This window comes from Pelmatolapia mariae, linkage group LG3_W (genome assembly GCF_036321145.2).
Source record: "Pelmatolapia mariae isolate MD_Pm_ZW linkage group LG3_W, Pm_UMD_F_2, whole genome shotgun sequence".
In the NCBI taxonomy this organism is placed as follows: domain Eukaryota; kingdom Metazoa; phylum Chordata; class Actinopteri; order Cichliformes; family Cichlidae; genus Pelmatolapia; species Pelmatolapia mariae.
This window is the reverse complement of record NC_086229.1, coordinates 41,669,054-41,695,046: the sequence shown is the minus strand read 5'-3', so window position 1 is coordinate 41,695,046 and position 25,993 is coordinate 41,669,054. Positions and strand designations below refer to the sequence as shown.

The 25,993-nt window shown below is 43.4% G+C and overlaps 2 protein-coding genes across 2 annotated transcripts in view; one reads left to right on the top strand and one right to left on the bottom strand.

Moving 5' to 3' along the window:
• The window catches only part of LOC135932538 (NACHT, LRR and PYD domains-containing protein 9-like), a 46,906-nt gene extending 29,095 nt beyond the window's left edge, over positions 1–17,811 (top strand). The window contains exons 7-9 of the mRNA XM_065470015.1: positions 15,268–15,441; positions 16,426–16,599; positions 17,270–17,811. Coding sequence (XP_065326087.1) covers positions 15,268–15,441; positions 16,426–16,599; positions 17,270–17,288 — 367 coding nt within the window. The 3' untranslated portion in view covers positions 17,289–17,811. The remainder of the gene's footprint in view (positions 1–15,267; positions 15,442–16,425; positions 16,600–17,269) is intronic.
• The window catches only part of LOC134622834 (uncharacterized), an 822,926-nt gene that overhangs the window by 252,667 nt on the left and 544,266 nt on the right, over positions 1–25,993 (bottom strand). The window lies entirely within an intron of this gene.

The following is a 25,993-nucleotide window of genomic DNA, read 5'->3' as shown; positions in this document are numbered from 1 at the left end:
AATAGTAATTTTACAATGTATGTTGAAGGAATATTACTGCCCTCTATTGGTGTGTTTGTGCATTACAAGCAATAAAAGGTGTTCGTTAAAAACATCAGGTTATGGGCCCAGAGGTCGCCAAGGGAAGCTGCTAACACGTTTTTTGGGAGTCATAAACAGGATTGTGGGATTCACAATGGAAGATAGAATGTTTATTGACAAGCTGAGCGGACCGGAGAATTGGGCAACGTGGAAATTTCAACTGGAGCACCTGTTGAAGGCAAAAGGACTGTGGGGTATGGTACAGGAGACGGAGCAGCTAGCTGCGGATGCTAATGCCCAAGTACGAGCTGAATTTGAACGGAAGAAGGAAAAGGCTTTTTCAGTGCTGGTACTGAATGTAAGTACACCCCAATTGTACTTGATAACAAACTGTAAGACCCCCAAAGAAGCATGGGAGATGCTAAAAGCACAGTTTGAAAGAGATACTGTTGCTAACAAGCTATTTCTGAAGAAGAAGTACTTCCGGTGTGAAATGAAGGAAGGAGAACATCTCAATGATCATTTAAAAAGGATGAAGGAATTTACTGATCAGCTAGGGGCAATAGGTTCTGTAATTGAAGAGGAAGATCAAATTGTCACCCTTCTAGGTAGTTTGCCACCCAGCTATGCAACTGTTGTTACTGCTTTGGAGACAAAGATGGACAGTCTGACACTACAGTTTGTTCAACAAGCCTTGATAAATGAGGAACAAAAGCGAGTGCTTACTGACAACACCACTGTGTCCAGTAGTGCATCAGCTATGTCATCTCAGATGAATAGAAATGAGCAGAGTGGATCAAAAACAGGGGGAGCAAACAGCTCCGACTGATGGAGATGTTACAAATGTGGGAAGGAAGGACATATCAAGCGTGATTGTCCAAGCATTAAAAAGAAATACAAAACCCACAAGGCTAAAAGCGTGCTGTATAAAGACAAAGAGGACTCATATGAGGGAGCTTTTGTTGTAAATGAGTCATGTAAAAGTGATGCACAACAAGAAGAATGGTTAATTGATTCAGGAGCGTCAAAACACATGACATGGAATAAAGAAGCTCTACAGAACTACCAAGAGTTTTCAGAACCACAAACAGTGAAACTCGGTGATGGCAGAGTAGTTGAGGCTTTAGGTCTGGGCAACATAACAATGAAAATGTCATTCAGAGTTAATGATGGAAAAGATGTCACAATGTATGATGTGCTGTATGTTCCCAAATTATCAATGAACCTTTTCTCAGTGGGAGCTGCTGCCAAGAAGGGAAACACAGTGAAGTTCAAAAGGACTCATTGCTACATAAGAGGAAAGAACGGAGCTCTCCATGGAATGGGAACACAACGATCTGACGGATTGTATCAGCTGGACATCGAGGGAAACTGCACAACTTGTCATGGAGCGTCAACTGCATCAGTTCCGACAAGTATGTGGCATCAGCGCCTGGGTCACACTACAAATCTGAAAAAAGTCAAAAACTTGGTAAAAGGAGTTAGCTTTACAAATGAAGAGGAGGACATTTTTTGTGAAGCTTGTGTTGAGGGCAAATTATCAAGAAAGCCTTACAAATCAGTGGGAGAAATTCGATCAAAACGCAAGTTGCAATTAGTGCATAGTGACGTTTGTGGTCCTTTTCAAACTGAGTCACTAGGAGGAAAAAAGTACTTTGTAACTTTCATTGATGACTACTCCAGATGTTGTAAAGTGTATTTCATAAGAGAAAAAACAGAAGTCCTGAGCAAGTTCAAAGAGTTTGAAAGAATCTTCTCGAATGAATGTGGACAGGGAGTAATAAGACTCAGAACTGACAATGGTGGGGAATACACATCTAAAGAGTTTCAAGAATATTTGAAAGCTCAAGGCATCCACCATGAAATGACTGTACCACACACACCACAGCAAAATGGTGTCGCAGAGAGAAAAAACAGAACTCTAGTGGAATCAGCTAGAAGTATGCTGTCACATGCAAAGTTGCCAAACACATTCTGGGCAGAAGCTGTTGCTACTGTAGCTTACATACAGAATAGGCTCCCAACATCTGCTTTAAAGAATGAAACACCCTATCAGAGATGGTATGGAAAAAAGCCAGATGTTAGCCATATGAAAGTATTTGGTTGTGTTGCTTATGCTCATGTTCCAGACACAGAGAGAAAGAAGCTGGACAAAAAGGCAGTGAAAGTTCGTTTCCTGGGATATGCAACCAATGCAAAAGGCTACCGACTGTGGGATGAGCAAAAAGGAAAAATACTGATTAGACGAGATGTGGTCTTCAATGAAACAGAGTTTAAATGCAAACAAAGTGAAGATGATCTCTGTCTTGCGAATGAGGTGACACTACACACGGATGAAAGACAAACGAGTACTGAGGAGACTGTCGCCAGTGATGCTGCAAAAGGAGATCAGCGGATCAGAAGACCTCCAAAGAGATATGGATTTGAGGAGTTTGCTGATGTAGCTACAGTTGATCATTATGCAAACATCTGTTGTGTCACATAACCAAAAACCCTAGAAGAGGCTATGTGAAGTCCAAATGCAAAGGAGTGGAAAGAAGCAGCTGATTTGGAATATGAGTCACTGCTGGAAAATGACACATGGGATTTAGTGGATCTACCAAAGGATCGCAAAGCAGTTGGATCAAAATGGGTCTTTAAAGTTAAGCATCACAGTGATGGACAAGTGGAAAGATACAAGTGCAGACTTGTTTCCAAAGGGTATTCACAGATTTATGGTGCAGACTATGATGAAACATTCTCTCCAGTTGTACGATTTGGTTCAATTCGTACATTGTTATCATTTGCTGTGCAAAACAACCTGAATGTGCATCAAATGGATTTTGTGACTGCATTCTTGAATGGACACCTGGAAGAGGAAATCTACATGGAGCAGCCGGAGGGTTACATCAAACCTGGACAGGAACATCTAGTGTGCAAACTAAACAAGTCAATATATGGACTGAAGCAGTCTCCACGTTGGTGGAGCAAAGCTTTTACAGAGTTCATGAAAAGTATTGGTTTTACACAGAGTACCTCAGATCAGTGTGTGTTTGTTAGAACAGGTCAGGAGTTGGAAATATTGGCTGTGTATGTTGATGATCTGATTTTGATTACAGAATCACCAGAGAGCATGAAGAACTTAAAGGACACTCTGAAGAAACACTACAAAATGAAGGACATGGGTGAGCTATCCTACATTCTGGGCATCTCAGTGGTCCAAGACAAGGCCAAAAACCATGTTGTGCTTCATCAAAGACAGTATATTGAAAACATACTACAAAAGTATGGAATGGACAGTGCCAATCCTGTAGGAACTCCAGCCGACACAAATGTTAAATTAAGAAAGAGTGATGATGTCAGTCAACCTGTAAATCCAAGCATGTATCAGTCAATGGTTGGACGTTTATTGTATGCTGCCATGGCCACACGACCAGATATTGCACAAGCAGTGAGTGTGGTGTCAAGATTCAATGCAAACCCAAACACTACACACCTTACAGCTGTGAAAAGAATCCTGAGATATTTGAAAGGAACTCAAAACCTGGGACTCAAATATCAAAGAACAGAAACAGGAACCTTGATTGGGTATTCAGATGCTGATTGGGCAGGTGATCAGGACGATCGACGTTCTACAACTGGAAACATCTTTCTACTTGCAGGAGGTGCAGTCAGTTGGCTTAGCAAGAAACAAGCAACAGTTGCACTTTCAACTGCAGAGGCTGAGTATATTGCTTTGAGCCAAGCCGCACAAGAAGGAGTTTGGTTAAGACGACTACTAACTGAACTTGGAATGGAAACCACAGCAACAGTGATCCTGGAGGACAATCAAGGAGCAATTGCAATCGCAAAAAATCCAGTTGATCATGCAAGAACAAAGCACATAGACATTCGTTACCACTACATTTGTGAATGTGTGCAAAATGGACAAATCCAGCTGAAGTATTGCTGTACAGAGAACATGAAGGCTGACATCTTAACCAAACCACTGCCTAGACAAAGGTTTGAGTATCTCAGAGAGAAGATTGGACTGTGTTCAGTTTAAAAAGGGTTATCCTTAACATGCCTATATTATGCTTATGTTAAGATGTCAAGCATATAACTGTAATGAAGAATAATGGTTTTGTCTAAGATGGACACAGTACATTTTTTTTGTGTGAGTTCAAAACGAGAGAAAATGTTTATTTTCTAGTAACACTGTGATATAGGTGCATAATGTTGTTTTTTTTTTTAAAGAAATAAGCAATGGCAGTCAAGTAAGTGAACTCCATGGTAAAATTAAGTGGGAGTGTTGTAATAGTAATTTTACAATGTATGTTGAAGGAATATTACTGCCCTCTGTTGGTGTGTTTGTGCATTACAAGCAATAAAAGGTGTTCGTTAAAAACATCATGGGCATCACTGGCCAAGCTTTGGCCGCTCGCTCCCTCGCCACTCCGCTCCTCACTCACCCGCCGGCCGCTTCACTCACCAGCCTTTACGCCTAGCCACGGCACAGCGGCTACACCTCCCACCTCGGCTCAACGGAGGCTACTGCGCCAGAGGCTCAGCTGTTTACCTCGCCCGCTGCCTCTTCCCGGAGAAAGCGGTGCACGCGCCGCCATAAAATTGACTATTTTCAGCAACTCCCGGTGGGGAGTTCCAGTGACTGTTTCCCACACCCTTCATCTGATTCTTCATTCAAAACGCATAATAGACTCATTTCTGATTCATGGGGAGTTTCCCTCCTAGAGGATGAAGTGGATTGGGAAGATTTTTTCTGCTCTGCTCCCCCAAAGACTGTTCAGTCAAAGACTGTAAATAGTGGTGGCAGAAGGACCAGAATAATCCCTGCCAGTAACACACACAGTCACCATTTCCACCCCTATCACTCAGCCTACACCCACACCTGTGCCAGCTCCCAGGACGAGGGCAGCTGTGACCCAGTCTACCTCCACACCCGCTCCTGTTTCTCGGGTGGGGGTGACTGGTGTCCAGCTACTTCACCTCTTCATCCACCTCCTGATCCAGCCTTTCATGCCCTCGCACTATCCCTGGTTAGGCTAGCTGAGGTGTCCCCTGCTCAGGCATCAGCTTTACTAGCCCAGGCTGCAGCTTTATCACCTTCACTAATTCAGTCATTAGCACAGCTGTTAGCCTCACCAACCTCTGTTCATCCATTAGCCTCCCCAGTCCAGTCAGTTCACTCACCTGCTGTTCAGCCTCCAGCCCAGTCAGTTCACTCACCTGCTGTTCCGCCTCCAGCCCAGTCAGTCCAGTCTCCCGTAGTTCAGTCTCCTCCTGTCCTCCAGTCTCCTCCAGCCCAGTCTCCTGTAGCTCAGTCACCTGCTCTCCAGTCGGCCCCTGTCCAGTCAGTCCAGCCTGCTCCTGTCCAGCCTGCTCCGGCCCAGTCAGCCCAGCCTGCTCCGGCCCAGTTGCCTGTAGCTCAGTCACTTGTCCTCCCACGGCCTGTAGTCCAGTCAGTCCAGTCTTCTGTAGTCCAGTCGCTCATTCACCATCCATTTCAGTTCCCGGACCTGCAGCCACAGCATCCAGAGCCAGCTGTGAGCTCTCCCGGTCCTCAGCCAGGGGTTTCCGCACCCGCTGGCCCGGCCGCTCCTCAGCCAGGGGTTTCCGCACCCGCTGGCCCTGCAGCTGTTGCTCCGTCACCACCAGCTCCCATGCCTTTGCCTGGTCCAGCCTCGGCTTCAGCTTCGGCTTCGCCTGGTCCAGCTTCTGCCTCTGTGTCAGCCTCGCCTGGGCCTGCGCCTGCCACGCTGTCGCCCAAGCCACGTTCTGGACATCATCGCCGGCGTGGTCGACCACCGGACCTGCTCAGTGGCCGCCGCCGTCTTCCTTGCGGCCGCCCACCGGACCTACTCAGTGGCCGCCGCTGCCGTCTTCCTCGCGGCCGCCCACCAGATCGCCTCCAGCATCACAGCCGGCCACGTGGCTGCCCACCAGAACTGTTTCAGCTCGGCCACCGGCCACGTGGCCGCCCACCTGAACTGTCTTTGTTTTCGGCTCCAACCTTCACCTACCTGTGAGTCCAGCGTTTGGGTCCTCCTTCTCTTATTCACAACACAAATCCTGACACAGACATGTCCTTGCATAAAATCGCCTCTCTCTCTCTCTCTCTTAAAGAAAGAAAACAACCCAAACCTCACTGATAAAATCAACCTTTTGCTAAGCAAAACCCAAAAATCAACCAGAAAATTCACAGGAAGTTTATGCTTCCTCGTGGAACAATATTGTGTAGGAATGCGAACCTCAGATGCCGTAGCACCTTTTGTTACTGCCTGAATTAAATCTCAATCACAGAAAAATGCAGCGCACCAAAATACAGTGGCCTGCAAAAGTCTCCAGCCCCCCTGAAAATTCCCACACCCCGTCACACCACAGACATTGTTTTCGTAAGCAGAGAATTTTAGACCTTATTTCTTAAATGTACATAAATGCCCTCTGGATGACATAAAACGCATTCTAAGTAATCAATGGCTTCTTGTGACAGATTCTGTATTTGGGGGTTTGTGTGCAGCATTTTGCATATCAGCATAAGCATTTGTAAGCAAAGCATTCTTCATTGCATCAGCATGGGTGTGTGTGTGTGTGTGTGTGTCAATCTTCATTGCACAAGCATGTGTATGTGTGTTTTGTGTATGGATCACTTCTCAGTGAATCAGCTTTTCGGTTTAGGCATGTGTGTGTTATTTCTCATTCAATCAAGGAGTGCACATGTGTTCATGCGTGTGTATAACTTCGTGCTGAGTCAGTGTGCGTGCAGGTGTGTGTGTGTGTTTGTGTGTATTCATCACTTTCCTGTTTTGGTGTCTTGGGTAAACCACGGCCTGAAGCATGCCCTGGGGTCCTGCCCTCCTCCTTTTCAGTCTGTTTACGACCATTGCTGCTGCTCAAAGTTCTGTCCATCCTAAATTCTGGCCCCAATTGGGGCAGTCCTTTTCTCCAGTGTCCATGCTCGCCGCAGGTGAAACCTACATCGTGTTCTGCGTTTTGTCCGTTCTGAGGTGCCTTTTGACCTCAGTTGCTCCTTCTCTCTCTGTTATGCCCTTTTTTCTGCTGCCCAATCATCTGTGTTGGTCCGTCACTCCGTCACAGTGTTAATACAGAGTTATCAAGGTCAGCGTTTTGTTGCTCGGCCTCACTTTTCATCCGGGCTTAATGGGCATCTCGTCACAGCTCTGTCAGTTGAAGCTGTCTGGGAATTTCCCCCCGTGTAGTGAAACGGGCCTTGGGTTTAGCGTCTTCGCTGCATAAGATCCCTTTCCTGCAGCACCGTTGATATTTTCAGGTTGTTGTGGGTCCAATTGCTGCAGCATTTTGCCATGGTCACGTCGAAGATGGTAGAGGGGAGAGCAGGAGTCTAGGTCAGCCTCGGCTTCCAGGGCCTGCTAAGCAGCCTGTAATCAAGCATAAAGAGAAAAAACAAAACAAAACAAAAAACAAACAGGAATGGACAAACAGGAAAATGATGTTGTGTTGGCTGTGTCACAAGGAGAGGGGAGAAACACCGGGCCAGGCCCAGTATCAGCCTTCTCTCCCCTCCTTTTTTGTCTTATTTCACACCACTACTCACCTCTTACTGCTTTGATTCCTCTTTTTCTTTTTCTTTACACCACAGAGAATGTCAACCAATTAAGCCTGTCTGTCTCCATGTGGCTCCGAATTACCCTCTTTTCTCTCTTCTTCTTCTTTTCTCTTATTTTGTTTTAAGCACACTCGCCAGGGGACAGGCACACAACAATAACAATTTCAACCGCTGAAGTGAACCTTTTCCTAAATTAGAACTCAACCTGTGATTTTTAAATACGTATCTTATTCTACGCCAGAATAAACATCAACCTGTGATAACACAACGTTTCTTTTTTTTATACTGTAGCTAATGCGGGAGTCCTCAGTTCCCAAGTCGCCAACCTCAGCTAACCAGACGCCGCTGGGCCTGCCTCTGTGTCCAAAAGCCGGAGGGTTGCCACACCATGAACAAGCTTTTTAGGGGTTCAACTCCCAAGGTTGCTATCCTAGTTACCTCCGGGCTGCGTCCAAACTACTGGTTGGGAAACCACTCCCAGAACAAAATCCACAAGGCACAGTAGACGTCAACCTGAGTATCTTAAAAATGTGTCTTCACTCTAGTGCCCTCTAATTCACACATTAACCGTCACTGTAACCATGTTCATATTTCACATACTGAAACACAGACAGAAACCTCTGGGCAGAAACCTCTGGGCTCAACTTGGAAATAACTTAGCTTTTCTGCACCAGAAGCCAGTCTCTATTTCATCTCCACAACGACTGTGGAGAGCTCGTCCCAGACTGGTCTAAGGAGCTTGGAAAGAAAGGCGTCTAGACTTCTTTAAGTTGCTTGAAGACGTTTCACCTCTCATCCGAGAAGCGTCTTCAGTTCCAGCGTCAAATGGTGGAGAGTCCCAGATTTAAACCCAGTGGGAGTATCCCCCCCCCCCCCCCCCCCCCCCCCAAAGAGGGACAAAGGACCCCCTGATGATCCTCTACCTAATCACATGAGCCAAGGTGTGAAAACGGGTGTCGATCACAATCAGCCAGGGTTTCGGGTGAGCTCATTGTGAAACCTGGCCCCACCCTGTCATGTGATTTCCTGAGGTCAGCTGGCCAGGGTCTGAGTGGGTGTTGAGGTGTCTGGGAAGGATCTCAAAACTGTATTATAGATGGCAGACAGTTGGTGTCGTAAGCCACCGCCTCTGTTCAAAGATGGTCACTCACAGTGGACATGAATGGCCTCTTTTACTCCTCTTTCAAACCATCTGTCCTCTCTGTCCAAAATATGAACATTGGCATCCTCAAAGATTGACCTTTGACCTTTAAATGCACCGTGGAGGTGGCTCTTCTATGTTGTGCGCTTGTGAAGTGGCTGTTTGGTCTCTCCGATGTAGAGGTCTGGGCATTCCTCGCTACATTGTACAGCAAACACCACATTGTTAAGTTTGTGTTTGGAGTTTTGTCTTGCGGATGAACCAGTTTTTGTCTGAGTGTGTTGCTGGGTCTGAAGTACACTGGGATGTCGTGCTTGGAGAAAACTCTCCTGAGTTTTTATGATACACTGGCTACATAGGGGATGACAATGTTGTAGCGTCTGTCTTTCTTATCCTCCCTCGCTGGTGTCTGATCTTCTTTTCTGTGCATCTTTGCTGACTTTATAAAAGCCCAATTAGGATAACCGCATGTTTTGAGTGCTTCCTTTACATGTGTGTGTTCCTTCTTTTTCCCTCCAGGCTTAGAGGGAACATTCTCTGCCCGGTGTTGTAGGGTCCTGATTACTCCTAGTTTGAGTTCCAGAGGGTGGTGGGAGTCAAAGAGGAGGTACTGGTCTGTGTGTGTGGGCTTCCGGCAAAACTTCAATGTTGAGGTTCCTACTCTCTTCAATTCACGATCTATTCTATTCGCGTGATAGGGTGAGGCCAGGTTTCACAATGAGCTCACACAAAACTTTGGCTTATGTGATTAGGTTTATCGGGGGGTCCTTTAACCCCCTGTGGGGGGATACTTCCACAGGGTTTAAATCTGGGACTCTCCACCGTTTGACCCAAGATCTGAAGAAGCTTCTGGAATGAGAGGTGAAAAGTCTTCAAGCAACTTAAAGAAGTCCAGATGCTTTTCTTTCCAAGCTCCTTAGACTACGATGACCTAGATGACTGAGAACCTACACAGACATCTCGTCCCAGACTCTAAATCCACACTTATCTGTACAAAACTTTTGACATGTTCCCGTCACAAGTATCTTCTAAGTAGGGATGCACCAATACCGATACTGGTATCGGGTATCGGGGCCGATACTGTAAAGTGTGTGTACTCATACTCGTAAAAGTTAACCGATACCATGAACGGATACTAATGTAGCCCGGATGGGAATTTGGGAGTAGATACTCATAATTCCCATGGACTTAAATGCCACAGTAACATAAGGTGTTCACAGTTGATGTTATGTTATTTAACTGTACCCTGAATGTAATTTGCCCTGTAATATGTCACAAGGTAAATACAGGTAATTAGAGCAATCAAACTGTTATGTTAATCATAAAGTATTATTTTATGGTATGTAACTCTGAAGGGAGTTAAAATATTGTTCAGAGTTCTAATTTTCTGGAGGCCCGTGAAGGTAGCAAAAAACGGGACCTGTGTATCTGTTGCAATGGAGGAGGAGAAGAGAACGGCATGGAGAGATGCACGAGGTTAGCTGAACCAAAGTGAGAGACTCGGCTAGTTTTACTGAGGTTAACTAGCACAAAAGAGTGCGTGACTAGAAAGCTAACCGTGTGGGAACTTCGAAACAGAGTGTGGGTGAAGTGACTTTTTGTGTCAACGGTAGGGTTGCCAACCGTCCCTTAAAAAATGGAATCGTCCCGTATTTAGAAACAAAAGTACACGTCCCGTATTGAGCTAATAAGGGACGCACTTTGTCCCGTAATACAGTGAGAATCAAAAGTAGTCTATAAATGTTAATGGAATTAACGCTTTGTTTGAAAACATAATTCCCAGCCCCTCTCCTGCTTTGTGACCAATGAGCTGACAGCACACTTATGACAATTCGAATATGACAATTCAGATTACTGCTTATCTCATTGGTCGAGGAAAGGTCGCTTACGGAGAAAATACCGGACGACAACAGATGACCACAACAAGAAGCATGGCCAACAGGGAAACAAACGCCGACACTGCGGTGCAAGTCTCGGACGACAGTACACTTAAAGCTGGGCATACACTGTGCGATTTTTTTCAGTCGCGTTATTCAGCTTCCGCTCAAACTGCACGATTGACTCGCAGGGGTTATAAGTTCGTAGATCACGATGCAGGGTCTCACACTATACCGCCCGATGCTCTGATGCGACCTGAGTGCTCACACTATGCCTCCATAACATGAAGGTTATAACAGAAAATCTGTCGCTCGCTCTCCCTCTGTGTCTTTCACTCACACAGACACGGACACCACCACCATCAACTTTGCTAAATTGCTAATGAAAAACATTGATCAGGCAGCTGTGATTGAGCAGCAATGTAAATCCAATTATTTTCACGGTTGTTGTGGTCGTGATAATTTTGTGAGGCCACACCGAAAAGGCGCGGATGAGCTTTCTAAAGTTCTACAAGTTGTGCCTCCATCGCTTGTGTGCAGATCACACGCTGCACAGCCGTGCTGCTCCGTCTTTTTCACTGACGTTTACGTGTTTGCGCGTGAGCGGCTGCGGTGACACCGTCATGAGCGATTGATGATCGGGAGCTGGTCGTGAGGTGTTAATCGCTTCTCATTACCCCACGTATACTACACGATGCACGATGAAGGCCAAAATCGGGCCGATCACCAAATCGGTCGCACGACTCAAAAATCGGCTCAAAATGGGCCAAAAATCGCACAGTGTGAGCCCAGCATTAGACCAGCAATGTTTGTTCCCCTCAGAGAAAGAAAAAAAAGGCTGCAAAAGTACTGGGAGGAATGGGAAAAGAAAAACAGCTGGCTGGAAAAGTGCACGATAACACCTATAAAGCGCACTGCACTGTATGCCGGCGCACTTTTTCCATAGGCATGCTTCTAATGGTGGGCACATGAAGAACATGAGGGGCGTGAAAGCTCGGGGAACCCTTAACCAATTTTTTGTCCACCAGGCCACGGCAGAAGCAGATATGGTCTGTAAACACTGGTTTGTTTTTTTAAACCCTCTGGTTAAGGTTAATATGGGCATGTGCAATGAATATCAGCGCTATGTGGCCAGAAGTGTGATAATATAATTTATTTTGTGTAACAAACAACTGCAAGGATAGATGATTACAACAAATAGATGACTAATACATAAAAGTAATACATAGATGAATAATGATGAGTTATGATGCGTAATCATGGGAACAAGCGGGTTTACAAACGGCAGCAGCTGATTAGCATTAGAAAAGCTGAAATAATACCTCAACTGAAGCCAATTGTACTAAATGCACTAAATGTGCACTGTGACAAGAATGTTTTTCGTTCTATTGTTTTCTATTAATTTATATAATTCTAAGTTAAGCAGGACAGAGTTCTTTTAAAGGAAGATTTACTTATATTCTCAAAAGTTAAGCGTGACAGGCTTCTGTTTAAGAAAGAGACCTGTTTTATTGTGTTAATGTTGTCATTTTGAGCTAAATATAAATAGCTAAATGATCATTTGTTTCCCATGTGTTCATATCACAAAGAATATGCATCTACTTAAATCAAATTCAAGTCAAATGGTTATAAAAATAATTTCTCACACAAAAAAGAGCTACAAAATTCACCACACTGGGAAGATGAAGACAACTGGGTTGCCCGGCCCTGGCCACGAGGTGTCCCTTATTTATTTTTCAGGGAGTTGGCAACCCTAGTCAACGGTCACACCACCGTGGAAAACTGTGTTTCCAGCTACGACCGCCGAGGCTAAAGGCTAGCCCAGACTGCTTAGCTGCGCCACGGAGGCAGCCGCTATGGACTGTCGGAGAGCTGGACAGTGACTGGCTAACGCGCTGTAGCAGAGACAGCATCGGGTCCGCAGGGAGTGGATTTAGTGTGGGTCATGTTAAGCCCCAGTCTAGGGGTACCGGAACGCAACATAAGAGTTGAAAAGATTGACCCCGCCCTGGTCCCCAAAACCATACACAGAGGGAAAACCAATTTCTTAGTGAACAGTGGTTTATTGTCTAAACTGAAGCGTGACTCCGGGGTGAACAAAGGCCAAAATAACAAACAAAACCAGCTTAATCAGTCAAGGATGTGCTACCTAAACCCTACGTGAAACCAACAACCAAACAAAAGACAAGCGCTACACCTAACTCCCTAATTGTGATAAACAGGAGAAAACAATACAGAAAACAACAAGGCAGCTCACCCCTTCGGCTTCAGTGACTATTTACAAGGTGCTATTTACAAGAGAAGGCTAATTTACACACTATATACAAGCTCAATAGTTCACGAGAATCACAAATATCACAGAGTTTGGAGGCCAGGGTCAGGTCTGTCAGTGGCTGCCCCGGGACAACTGCTGGTGAGGGATTTTGAATGTGACCACATGATCAGGGGACCAATCAGCCGCCGCCAGCTCATCCAATCAGGGACCTGCAAAGACTTAAAGAAACAGACAAAGAAACACAGCCACCAAAACAAATTATGGCCAGGGCCATAACAGACTGGTGAACGGCGACCTACTGAGCAACGGAACTGTAAGTTAGACTTTTGTGCTCTTACTGGGGAGAAGAGGATTTTTCTCCATCGTCCGGCGTGAGCAGCAAACAGGCCTGCAACAAGTGTGAATCTGAGTGTGTGTGGGGCCCATGTGTGAATATTGTGTGTTTAGTGGATTTATATAACGTGTTTTGGAGTGTATATTAGTGAGTCACTTACCAAAAGGTGATAACATAAGTTGGGTTGCTTAATATAATTTCAAAGGGAATTATTTCATTTATACAGTGTATTTCATTTGGTTAAGGAATTGGAATATCATTTGAGTTTAAAAAAGAGGTGTGTTGTACAGTATTTGTCTCTGCCCTTACGTTTGTTTGTGTTAAAGAGTTGTCTGGGGTCGTTTCTTTACTACTGGTTAAGTTTAACTTGTGTGTGGTAGAAGTATCGGTTTTTGTACTCAGTATCGGCAAGTACTCAGATCCAAGTATCGGTATCGTATCGGTTTGAAAAAATTGGTATCGTTGCATCCCTACTTCTAAGTGAAGCTACCAGGTTCAGGCCAAGCTTTTTTATCTGGAGCTGCAGTAGATGTGTGATCCATCTTCACGTGAACACTTTAAAAAGCAACACAGACACTTTAGTTAGGTCTGTCTCTAAAATCTTTATTTTATTACTTTTGTTCTGATTCATCTTTTTAGCCAAACTTAAACATCTTTATATAGGATGCAACACAGACGCCAGATATGCAAACACAGCATCATAAAACACAAACAAGAGATCCAAAGAATTCTCTCTGCGTTTCTGTGGCTGATGCTGCTGGATTGAAGCTGTTTGAAACCTTGTTGTTCTGCACTTTGGGACCAGAAGAGGAAACTGAAAATCTCTGCAGAGGTTTCAATGGAAGCAGCCAAGCACTGCTGTACAGGGATGCTGGTTCAGCTGTGGCTCAGCATAGTTTCACAGTGTGACTCAATAAAAGCAGCATGAAATAAAAGCATGATGCTTTCATCAGGGTGGAAATAAGAAAGTTTCCTCTATTGTGAAAGACGCTGGAGCTCTTTCACTCACAGCCTTACTGTTTCAGCTTCAAACTTCAGCTTTTTGTGCAGCTTTAGTGTAGAGCCTTCACCACAGTAACACCATCAGCCTCCTGAACTGGGAGGTTTTTTTGTTTTGGACTCTGATGTTTCCAGTTCACTTTCTTTGATTTCACACAGTAAAGCTTGACAACTTTTCATGTTTTTATGATAAATGTACAACTTTAATGTAAAACATTCAGAGTTTTTCTCTCGTTCTGTTTGTTTTGTAAAATTCAACACTTCACTGAGTTCTTTTGATTCCTCAGATGGAGACAAAACACTGCTCAGTAGACCATTTAACACTTTATTACTTCTAGAAGGGAGATGCGTCCTGCATGACAGGCTGCCGCGGATCTGAAAATGGTGGTGTGCTCCTAACAGTTTTATTACAGAAGCTCTCTCATTCTCGTCTAAATAACAGTGTCTCAGTAACTTTCCACTAGAGATGGTCCCCTCTTATTTACATTTTCCCAGGCAAGCATGAGCGAGAGTCTACAGCTTTCTACTTCCAAAGGACACATGGTCTAATGCAGGGGTGGGCAATTCCAGGCCCCGAGGGCCGGTGTCCCTGCAGGTTTTAGATGTGTCCTTGAACCAACACAGCTGATTTAAATGGCTAAATTAGCTCCTCAACATGTCCTGATGTTCTCCAGAGGCCTGGTAACGAACTAATCATGTGATTCAGGTGTGTTGACCCAAGGTGAGATCTAAAACCTGCAGGGACACCGGCCCTCGTGGACTGAGATTGCCCACCCCTGGTCTAATGCCTTTATTTTTCAGGGCTGTGTCCACCTAATACTACACTATATAACTTTATAACACTTATTAATAAAAAAGCATAGCATTATTGAGTCACTGCAAATTATTTAATCCCAACAGTTTGAAGCTGCTTCCTGTTGACTTCAGCTGTTTGGAGTTTCCATTTCTAAACTTCTACATTCTGAACCTTCTTCTGCTCTGAACAGATTATGAAACACTGAATGATTTCAAAACACACTTTGTCTAATAAACTTTCATCTTTCATTCTTTATACAGACTGAGTTTCTGTGGTTTGTCAGAGATCAGCTGTGATTATCTGGCAGCAGCTCTGAAGTCCAACCCCTCCCATCTTAGAGAGCTGGACCTGAGCTGGAACAAGCTGCAGGATTCAGGAGTGAAGCATCTGTGTGGATTTCTGGAGAGTCCAGGATGTGGACTTGAAACTCTGAGGTCAGTCAGCATGTTTTAGTTGTGCTGAGATGAATATGATGTGAACATTGTGCTGACACCAAACTGCAGACATCAGGCTGATATTATACTGATCCACACGGAGGATCTTCATGGTAAAGTCTGTTTTCTTCTTCTCTGGTTTAGTCCATTGACTGTAGCGGAACAATGTTCACATTTCAAACCTTTAAAGAAGAAGAAAAATCCTCCACTGGATAATTCACTGTGAAACTCTAAAACTCTTCGTTACACCTTGAAGTCTGTCTGTCAGTTCCTCACAGCACACTTTAACCATTTCCCTCCCAAAGCATCAGGACCAGGGCTTTTCTCTCTTTGATCCCACTAAGAGATTTCCACGCAAACACCTCATCAGTGGGACTCTCAGAGCTACCAGCCCTTTGCTACAATCACAAAGCTCTTCATTGAAATCAATGATGATTGGGGAAAGAAATGTAAGTAGAAATAGATGATCTAAGTGAGAACATGAGCCTTTAAAATGTCCCAGTGGGTGCAGTCAAAGCAGTCCCTCAGTCCCAGTATAGAGTCTTTGGTCCAGACTGGAACAACTGTGTGCCCAGTTTGAGCTCTCTTCTGTGCTGTGACCTGACAGACCCAGAAGGGCCATCACATCACATTTAGAAGCTCCCCTAATGGAGCCACAACACATGTCCAATACTTAGTCTGTCTTGTTCCACAAACTGGAAGAAATGATTCAAGGACTTAGTCACAGAGCAGAGATTCAAATCTCCAAAATCCAACTGGCTGCATCAGGACATATAGTCTGAAACTCTGCACAGTTTCCTGTTTGAAGCTGCTTCCTGTTGGCTTCAGCTGTTTGGAGTTTCCATTTTCTAAACTTCTACATTCTGAATCTTCTTCAGCTCTGAACAGATTATGAAACACAGAATGATTTCAAGCACACACTTGAAAACATTCAGTGTTTTCAAGTGTGTGCTAATAAACTTACATCTTTCATTCTTTATACAGATTGAAGAGCTGTGGTTTGTCAAAGATCTGCTGTGATTATCTGGCAGCAGCGCTGAAGTCCAACCCCTCCCATCTGAGAGAACTGGACCTGTTCCCGAACAACCTGAAGGAACCAGATGTGAAAAAGCTGTCTGATCTTAAGAAGAGTCCAGACTACGGACTGGAGACTCTGAGGTCAGTAGAGTGATGGAGTAAGTGGGTGGTGCTGTCAGCAGTATTGTACTAAACACAGTCAGTATGAAACAAAGATCCAGTGCTTCCTGTAAAGCTGCAGCTTCTCAGCGAAGCTGTGAGAGGAGAAGGGTGACATGCTTCAGGATTGGACACAAACACTTCCTGTTTCTGCCTTTTTGTTGCCTTTACGGCTCACATGCCCTGATCAAACACTGTCAACAGCCAATCAGCTCTCTGAACAAGGTAGCACGCAGAGCAATGATTGCATTCATTTCCATGTTTAAAGCAGTGAAGAACACAGTCTGTAGGTGAGGAAGAATTTAGTGAGAGCAGATGTTTGGATGGAATTCCTCCAGTTAACAGCTGGAACCGTCCATCTGGATTGTTTGGCTTGTTGTTGGGGTTCCCACAGAGCTCAGAGTGGACAGACCAATGTTATTCTAATGAATGAAAGTCCAAACTCAAACTAGGAGTGAAAAACTTTTTCATAAACTTCAATAAAAATCTAAATATTAGAAAAAATGAAGCAACAAGGAGTCCTAGTACAGTCCCAGCACTGAAGTCCCTGCTGCTCTTTATACTGGATGTGCTGCATCACTGACTGACAGCTGATGAAGAGTCTCTGGAAACACTCGTTTAACTCTTCTGCTCTTCCTCCTTCTCTCTGCAGGTGGGAACCATGGCATTAAACAGGACGGTGTGTGTGCTGAGAGAGGATGAAGCAGCAACAGCTTGTGTGTAGAGACGCTCTGATTGGGCCATGTTACTAGGAGGGGGAGTGGAGAGGAGAGCTTCATCCAGCAGCGACTGACAGAGGAATGAAGTGCAGATGACTGTCAGTGCTGCAGAGTGAACTGCTCTGAGAACAGCTCCACTGTCAGACACAATGTAGAGTCCAGCATCATCCCTGTGTGTCCCTCTGGATCTGACAAAGGATCATCAGTGTATCTGGACTGCTCTGCTGCTGCTCTGTCCTTCTACAGTCTCTGCACAGTCTCTGTCTGACTCTGGCTTCAGACCCTCCTGGATCAAACTCACCTGGAAAGGCTTTCAAACACCTCTGAATATATTTGAATACAGAATATATTTGATTTATACTGTAGATGTACACTGAATGTTTTCGCTCTTCTGTTAGTTTTTCATATATTTATAGACAATATATTGACACCACCTGTCTCACCATAGAGCAGTCGATGAGGTAAAAAAGATTCAGCACATGAAAAAAAAAAGCACTTTCTTTGGGCAGATATATGTTTGCTGTATGGAAAATAAAACTTGTGAAATGAAGAGTTGAGTCTCCGCCTGAACTCTACCATCAAAAGAATTGGTGAAGTGAGCGTAATTCAACAATTGGTGCAGAAACCCAGGATGGTAGGCGATCGTGTTTTGGATATCTGACTGAGCTGACAAAACACTGAGAATAAGGTTGTGACCAACAAAAGGTAAGCACAGCCTGTTTTATGAAAGTCTGCAGATTAGATTTGAATGCTAAATTACAAAGCCTGTGTATCCTGAAAGAAAAGTTGCTAAATTAAATGAGACAGTTGTGTTAAGTGAAGACAAGAGTAAAATAAGAGTTCTTGTCTTTGGTGTGGCAACCCCCTCCCCCCACCTCCACTCCCTGACGAGGGAATAGGACACTGGATTAGAGTACCAGCGAGCTCGGTTTGAGGGCCCCCAAATCCAAAAGAAACCCCAAATCATATGCTTTAGAGCAGCGGGTTATCTGATGGCACGACCATAGCTGGTCTGGCCATTGGGCATACCGGGTATTTGCCCAGTGGGAAAAATCACCATTTTCGTTTTTTGTGGGCCGATGGTTTTTTTTTTTTGGGGGGGGGGGGGGGGGGGGGGGGGGGGTTGTAATGGTATAAACAATGGTGAATTGGCCAGATGCTGGCCGATGTTTAAAAATAACCCCGTTGTTTGGTGATGGCTGTGGTGGAGCTTCCACAGAGCAGTGTTGCCAACCCCCTTAGCGACTTCTTTTCTAAAAAGTTACTAGCAACAAATCTGGCGTCTTTTTCTGGTGGTATTGGAGACTTGTGACGACTTTTTCACGTGAGCGCACGTATCGTTCTTACTCTCAACAACCAGCTAGTGCTGCCGTGGGCACCTCGCCCATGCGAAAATGCTCACAGGCGGCCGGCAGTCCTCACACAGCAGTGTGTCAGAGCAGGAGATGTTCACACCTAAGCGTACAAACTGCAAATGACTCGCGCATGAGCGAAGCCACTGTTTGTTAATGCAGGCACACACATTGCATGTGCACATTCCTGTTTCCCTCTCACCACATATCCAAACGGATATCATGACCAGCAGCTTTTACAGCTTTGGCTCCAGCAAACATCAGCTGATACTAGAAAGTAATATTAAATACATTCTAACAACAGCTTGTCACACTTAAACGAGCTGCTGTTGTTTAACCGCTGGTCTCCTCTTTCTAGCGCAAAGTGGGCGATAAACAAACAAGAAAGACTTGCGGCAGAAAAGCCGATCAGCTGATCATTGATCAGTTTCATGTTTGAAGTAATAACAGGAGAGGAAGGGGGAGAGAATGAGAGAAGTAGATGCAACTGCGCAGCAAAGGCAGAATAACTCCAGCTTTGTGTCTATTTTTTAATTCTAGCTGAAGTACGGGACAAATCGCTTCCTTTTTACCTGAATATGCAACTCCGATGGTCAGACCAGCTCTGGCTCAATATATCAGTTGTTAAGCTTAACGTGGAAATACTATGCAAACATTCAGGGATGAACTTACACACTTGCTTTACTTCTCTGGGATAGTTTTCGCCGAGATGAAATGCCGCGGTTAGGAAGCATGTAGCGAGGCTCCAAATGCTACAACAGACCGCCGACAGGTCTGGCAGACAACAGCCGCTCTATCACGTGACACATACTGCTCCGATGCGCCGAGCTGGGTTACGCCAAGTAGCGCGTTTTGTGAGGTGATTTTGTGATACTTCGGATCGGATTACATTTTTTATTTCTCTCCGATATCCGATCCAGTAATTTAGGTCAGTATCGGACCGATACCGATATGTAATATCTGATAGGTCCATCTCTACACCATACTACATGCTTACTGGGAGAAAGGATGAAGGTGTTTGGATCAGAGTGCTGTGCATACAAACAGGATGAGGACACAAGTGGATTTGTATGGGCTATGATAAAAACAGCCCATCCTCTCTGCTCTGTCACACAGACCTGTGACATTTGTTAGAACAGCTGAAGACAAACACAGACACATCTGGACACATGTGATGTTGGCTGATATCAGGGCTGCACAAGTTCTTTGTGTTTGTGATCATGAATAATAGAAGTGTGCCTGTTGAAGATCATGTTTCTACATGATTATATGTCCTGTTATTGTTCTGTATTATATTCAGCTTTCAGCATCCTTTCCCAGCCCCTGTTACACCATCCATACAAAGCCAATCTGACTGTGAGCCAATGTGTTTGATAGTTTGTGTTGGATCAATAGATTTGACAGACTTGGTTTCATCCAGAGGGAAACAGTCCAAATTCAGATCTAATGAAATGACGGAGGCTGTTTCCTACCACGGTGCTAATGTGTGACTAACAAGGCTCATGGTCTCCAGCAGACAAGCGCCTGGAATGAGGTGAGCTGAGTGTTGCTTTGGTGGGTCTGTGCCCACGTCATGCATCAGGATTCATATTGGCAATAGTTCATATCTCTGTTCTTTAGCCTTCATCACAAAGCTGTGAAGGAAAAACAAACATCTAACAGGATTTGATGGATGCAAAGTCCACTGAGCTCTTTGTCATTTACAAACTTGTCCAACCAACAAGAGCACAGATGAAAAACACAGTGACACTTAAAGGATTTTGCCATATATGAGCATAGATTACTTTCATATAGATTTGCAATGCAGGCTTTTGGTGAGCTGCTGGGTTCTGTCTAATAATCATCTCAGCATTTTACAATAGAATAGCTCTTTATTAGCTCTTCATTTATTGTTATTGGACATGAAACAAGGAAGCTGTGTTTCTCATTGGATGTTAGTTTCATGTTCATCAGGATCATTTTCTAAAGAGCTGATATTTAGACCATTTACTGCACTGGCTGCACATTCTGTCTACATTTCTCTGTATGTGCTGTGTTTGTCTTTCATATTTCTCCATATTGACACAAACAGTGAACAGCAGTAGATCTACTCTTCATCTGTTTTAGGCCCAGTGAAAGATCTGAAGCAGAAATGGTGTCATTAGGAGAAGAAGAACGGCGAGGAGGCAGCAGCTCTTAAAGATGAAACACAGCAACTTAGCCCTGAGCTCAGAGAGCTTCACATGAAAAAGCTCCTCAAGCAGATCATGTCAGAGATTTGTCATCAACAGGAGGAACTGTTCATATCATAGAATGAAGGATGCTGTCAGCTGGATGAAGAAGGTTATTTAATGGCAAACGTTCACATTGAAGTCAAATTGTTGTGGTGTTGAACAGATTCATGGACTGATTGTCTCCAGAATGTTAGAAGAGCTTCAATGAATCATTAGAAACAACTTACAGCTGCACAGTTGTGTCAAACACATCTTTGTGTCATTTTTGTGTTTCTACATGTGACACACGTCTAAAACATGCACACAATTTGAACACAAACAGGGATCATTTGTTCCCACAGCCAGATGCTGAGAGCCATTTCCTTGTAGTCCTGTGTCTATATATATGTACCATTAGATGTTATTGGAATGATTGTCAGCTTTGATAGTTTCATGTATGTTTAGCTGGACGGCTGTTTGATCCTCCACATGTTTAAAGGTGTCCAGTCCTGAGACACTGGGGGTGGAAACAGCTGTGATGTCATTGGACTGTCACAAAGACAGAAGTGCATGAAGTGAGCAGCCAAGGAGCCGCTGATGTTTTGGATTCAACAGCATTTGAAAGGTTGACACAGACACATTTGCACATAGAAAGCTGAATTTGTCATATGCCACAGTGAACTCACTGTTCAGTGTTTTTCAGGAAGCTTCTTAACTGCCTCTGCTGCCAAACAAGCAGCTGATGTCCTTGAGAAGAAGCTGAAGAAGTCTTCAACAACAAATACAGGAAGTGGACTTTCAAATACTAGATTCACTTTAGACTCACACAAGAAATGACTCAACTAGCTGTGTTTGATTGACTCCTTTGACTCTATGAAAGCTCAGTGTGTGTCTGTACACAGACTGTTGTGTTGGACTATTATTCAGTTGTTTTCAAATGTCTGCATCTCAGTGTAGATGAGGCTGGGGGTCATGGGAGGCCACCATAGCAGTCTCTTCAACATCATGACATCATCATAAATGCTGCTGGACTGTCTGATGGGCTGACGGTGAAAAAGCCGTCGGGAAGGAAACAGAAGACATTTCAGAGGCTGCAGCAGATTTCTTTGATTTGGGGCCTTTTTCAGCTTTATTGGACAGAGCAGTGAAGATAAGTGACAGCAAAGCAGAGGGAGAGAGAAAGGGGGCGTGGTCAGAATCAAAGCCAGGCCAGCTGCTCTCCACCTCGTGGCACATGGTCAGCTGCTCATCCTAGTGAGCTCCACCAGCAGCCCTTTCACACAGTTTACACTGTCAAACACTGTGTGTGGACCTCAGCTAACAATAGGCTCCATTTAAGTCTGGACTACATGCTTTTATATTGAGGCAGATTTTTACCTGTTTTTATTCCATCAGCAGCTCAACATCATGAGCAGCTTTGACATAAAGACATCAAACTCAAGCTGACTTTAAACTGGATCTACTTTTAATACAGGGGCTCAAAAACAACTCACATCTTTATTATATATCAGGACAGAAAGTCATCTCAAATGGAAAACAGCTTTATTTGGAATAATCAGCACTATCAACTGGTTTGGGATCTCCACCAGTTTCATGTCTTTACAGCTTCTCCAACACAGTTCCTGTAAAATCAGCATCTTCACTGAAAAAATGGGAATTGGCAGGCTTTTGAATTTGCACAAATGAATTTAGTTAATGCTACACAAGCCTTTCATGTTTCTCTTATTTCCATGATTGAATAAAGTACCATTTACTTGATTATAAACAATACTGAGACTACTCATTTTTCTTGCATTGATTTAAAGTGACTAAATTAGAATACTAAAACCATTGTAATCGTGTTTGACCACAAACGGAAATGATGCAATATTTTCAAAGACAACAACTAAATATGATTGGATAATACGACCTAGAGTCTTATCCCATAAGAAAACAACATAATTTAAGGAGAGCGCAATTGACCGCCAGATTCTGGAAGACTGTTAAGCAGCATGCAAGCTTTGGCACTAAGTCAGGCATACTGAGAAGGTAAGTAATTTAAATACATTTGTTTTAGTTGGGTACGTTTTCACAGAATTGTTGTAGTGCATGCTATATGAAAAGTAATCTGTAATGCATCTACATGTTGTTTTTACAGTGCTAGCTAAAGTTGGTATTAGCTTTGTGGCTAAAGCTGAAAAATAGTAACAAATTGCACATAGTCGGGAGAAAGCAGCTGTTGTCGGTCAGATATGGAATTTATGTCTGTGACAGAGAGCACTGGCGTTTTTGATGGCTTAGCAAGTTAAAACGTCACTGAGAGAGCGCAATAGTGTTTGTGTTACTCGTGCTAGTTATGGCTACAGTGGATAATTTGTGTGGCTTTAACCGTCAGAGTTTAAGAAGCTGGGAGCGAAACAGTGCCGTACCTTAATTCTTGCTGCTGACACGCACTCAAGTTATAGTAAGGATCCTGCCACCTTAGACGTGGGTTTAAGAACCTGTGCCCATAAATGCCAAATCATTTTTCCATTTAGTTATTGTTTTAGGTGAAGCGTCACTTACTTGACTATTCTATTGGTCAAGCCCAAATAATACAGCAGATATCTACAAGGAGATAAGTTTGTTCAACAGAGTATGTCTTATTAAGTGATGTATTGTGAATTTTCCAACATTGTCCTAACAAAAATTAGGACCCTTTTTTCTCCCTTTTTTTCTACTTTGTGTAGAACATATGTGAGCTGCTTCTCAAAACATTATGTGTAAATGAGAGAAAAATTGGTACTTTAAAGAAACCATTAATGCTCTTCTAGACTGAAATACCTTTTTTCAATTAAAATTAATGTTTTTTGTGATGGTGGAATTTTTACCTTTATGATCACAGAAGTCAAAACATCAGATGATGACAGCTTACCATCTAAACTCCCCATCTCTTGGCAAGTCTGAATTAGAGGTCTCAGCTGTATCGGCCTTTCTAGTGGATTTGCTTAAAGAGGAGATAGCTAAAGTCATTAGGTACATATTCCCTGACATTCTAGAGGTCAACCTTGCACAGTATGTGACATTAAAGGGCATAACTTATAGAAAGGGAATGGTATTGGCCCAAAGGGCAGCAGGTGGATTGCCAGAATACTGAAAAACCATATCTGCATTGTACCACAGCATATTCTACATTGTCAGAGAGCTTGGTGGCTGGTACAGAGAGCACGACAGAGCTTTTGAGCTCAGCCCAGTATCCACAAGAATATTCACTCTCGTTTCATTCTGTGAACTCCTTGATACTTATCCATTGGTTGACTATAAGATTGGGTCCGTCCACATTGTGACTTTAAAAAGGCATATAGAAATAAAAAGTGTTCAGATAAGTGTAATAGGTTCAGTCACATGTATTTCATTAGATAAATTCTTCTTTTTTATGTCTGATCTTTATAACTTTGACTATTGGATATGGATACCTGTATGAAAACTAAACTGAAATGATTCTTTCTGAATGTCTGATATGTAATTCTTTTTTGCCTACAGAGTCCTAAAGACTGTTTTAGCTGACGGAACCTGTTGAAGGCTCACTCTCTAATGGAGCGCCTGAATCAACTGAGGATCTCATCGTTGAAGTCAAGAGACAGTGTGGTCTTCAGGGCAGTTTCAGACTTCAGTTTATGGATTCCTTGTTTAGGAATGAGTTTCTTAACCTTACCTCAGTTTCAGAAGTAGCAGACAAAGGGACTCTTAAAGCTATTGTCAAAGCCCACCACATGGACATTAAAAAGAGTAACAGAGTTGGTGAAACTCAAGATGGAAAAGACTTTCATACAGAAGACATGAAGTTGTTCGTGATGCACCAATGGTGGAGGCTTTCATGGCAAGATGGCCTGCTCTATTTGATTTCCATGAGGTAAGGTTTGCCTCATACACGGTGTTCTTGTGGTATTAGCCTAAAATGGTTCAGGCACAGTTGTTATTCGACAGCCCATTTCTTCAGCATAAGTGATTGCAGCCTTCTTCCAGGTATTAAATCTTTGAAGCTCATTCTTCTGTGCTCATGTTTTCAGATCAACGCTGTGTTTAAGAGAATTGCCACCATCCCCCCTCAAACAAAGTTCCTGGCTGAGCTGGATCTCCACTTGGACAACCTGGTGAAGTTGGTCAACAGAAGAGGAGCGCTTGGACTAATACTGAAAAGAATTGTGGCACAAGTGCATAATGTAAGTGATAAAGCCTCAACACTCACTTAACATGATCCTCTTTGCATGAAACTTTATAATTGTGGAAGATTTCAAATGTTTTCCCATGATAAATTCTCTCATTTTGTATTTTTACATCTGCTTGTTTTTTTAACCTTCAATTTGTCAACTTATTAATTGCCAGTAAACCTATTATTAATTTGTGTGCCTTTACTTTAAAAACATTCATGTAAAGTTCACTATTAAAACTTAAATGAAGGACAAGGGCTGAATAAAGATGCTAATTACATACATTTCATTTCAGTGTGAAGATGCTGATGCTGAGTGTGTCAACGGAGTGTGTATCTACATGGGTGAAGACCCTGGCATGCTTATCCAGGAGTATGTGGTATGTACTTGTCTTTTATTTTCCTTTTTCTTTTTTTTTTTTTCGGACTTTCCACAGTGTGTCATATTACTTACTTGGCATGAAATGACTAACATGGCTTCTTTTTTACAGGGCATGGAAGAACGTGCCATCAGTGAGACTGCTGAAGACACCACTGTTCAAATTTAAAGAGGAAGCTTCAGCAGAAGAACAAGAGTTGTCCTTGCAGGCATCAGGGTGGCGAATAATTTGGATAATGAAGCATTTGCTGTGATAATGCTATTTGGACTCATGTATGCATTAAACCTTGCCTACCGTGCTGACCTCCGCTACAACTTTGACGTTTTCCAGAAGGTTTTCATGGAACTGGATGGAGCTGCACTTCTGCAATTCTTTGCAGTTTTTCATTTTGTGTTCAGTAACGTTATATTGCTTATGTTTTTATTGCTTTCCCCTCATGTGACTGCAATGCAGGATGATTTTTCCTTTTGGTATCATGTAAGACATTTTTACTGACGATTTTTAGCAATATGTTCTAAGTCAACCTTAATGTCCTGCTTACATGTTTAAAAGCAAGATTAAAATT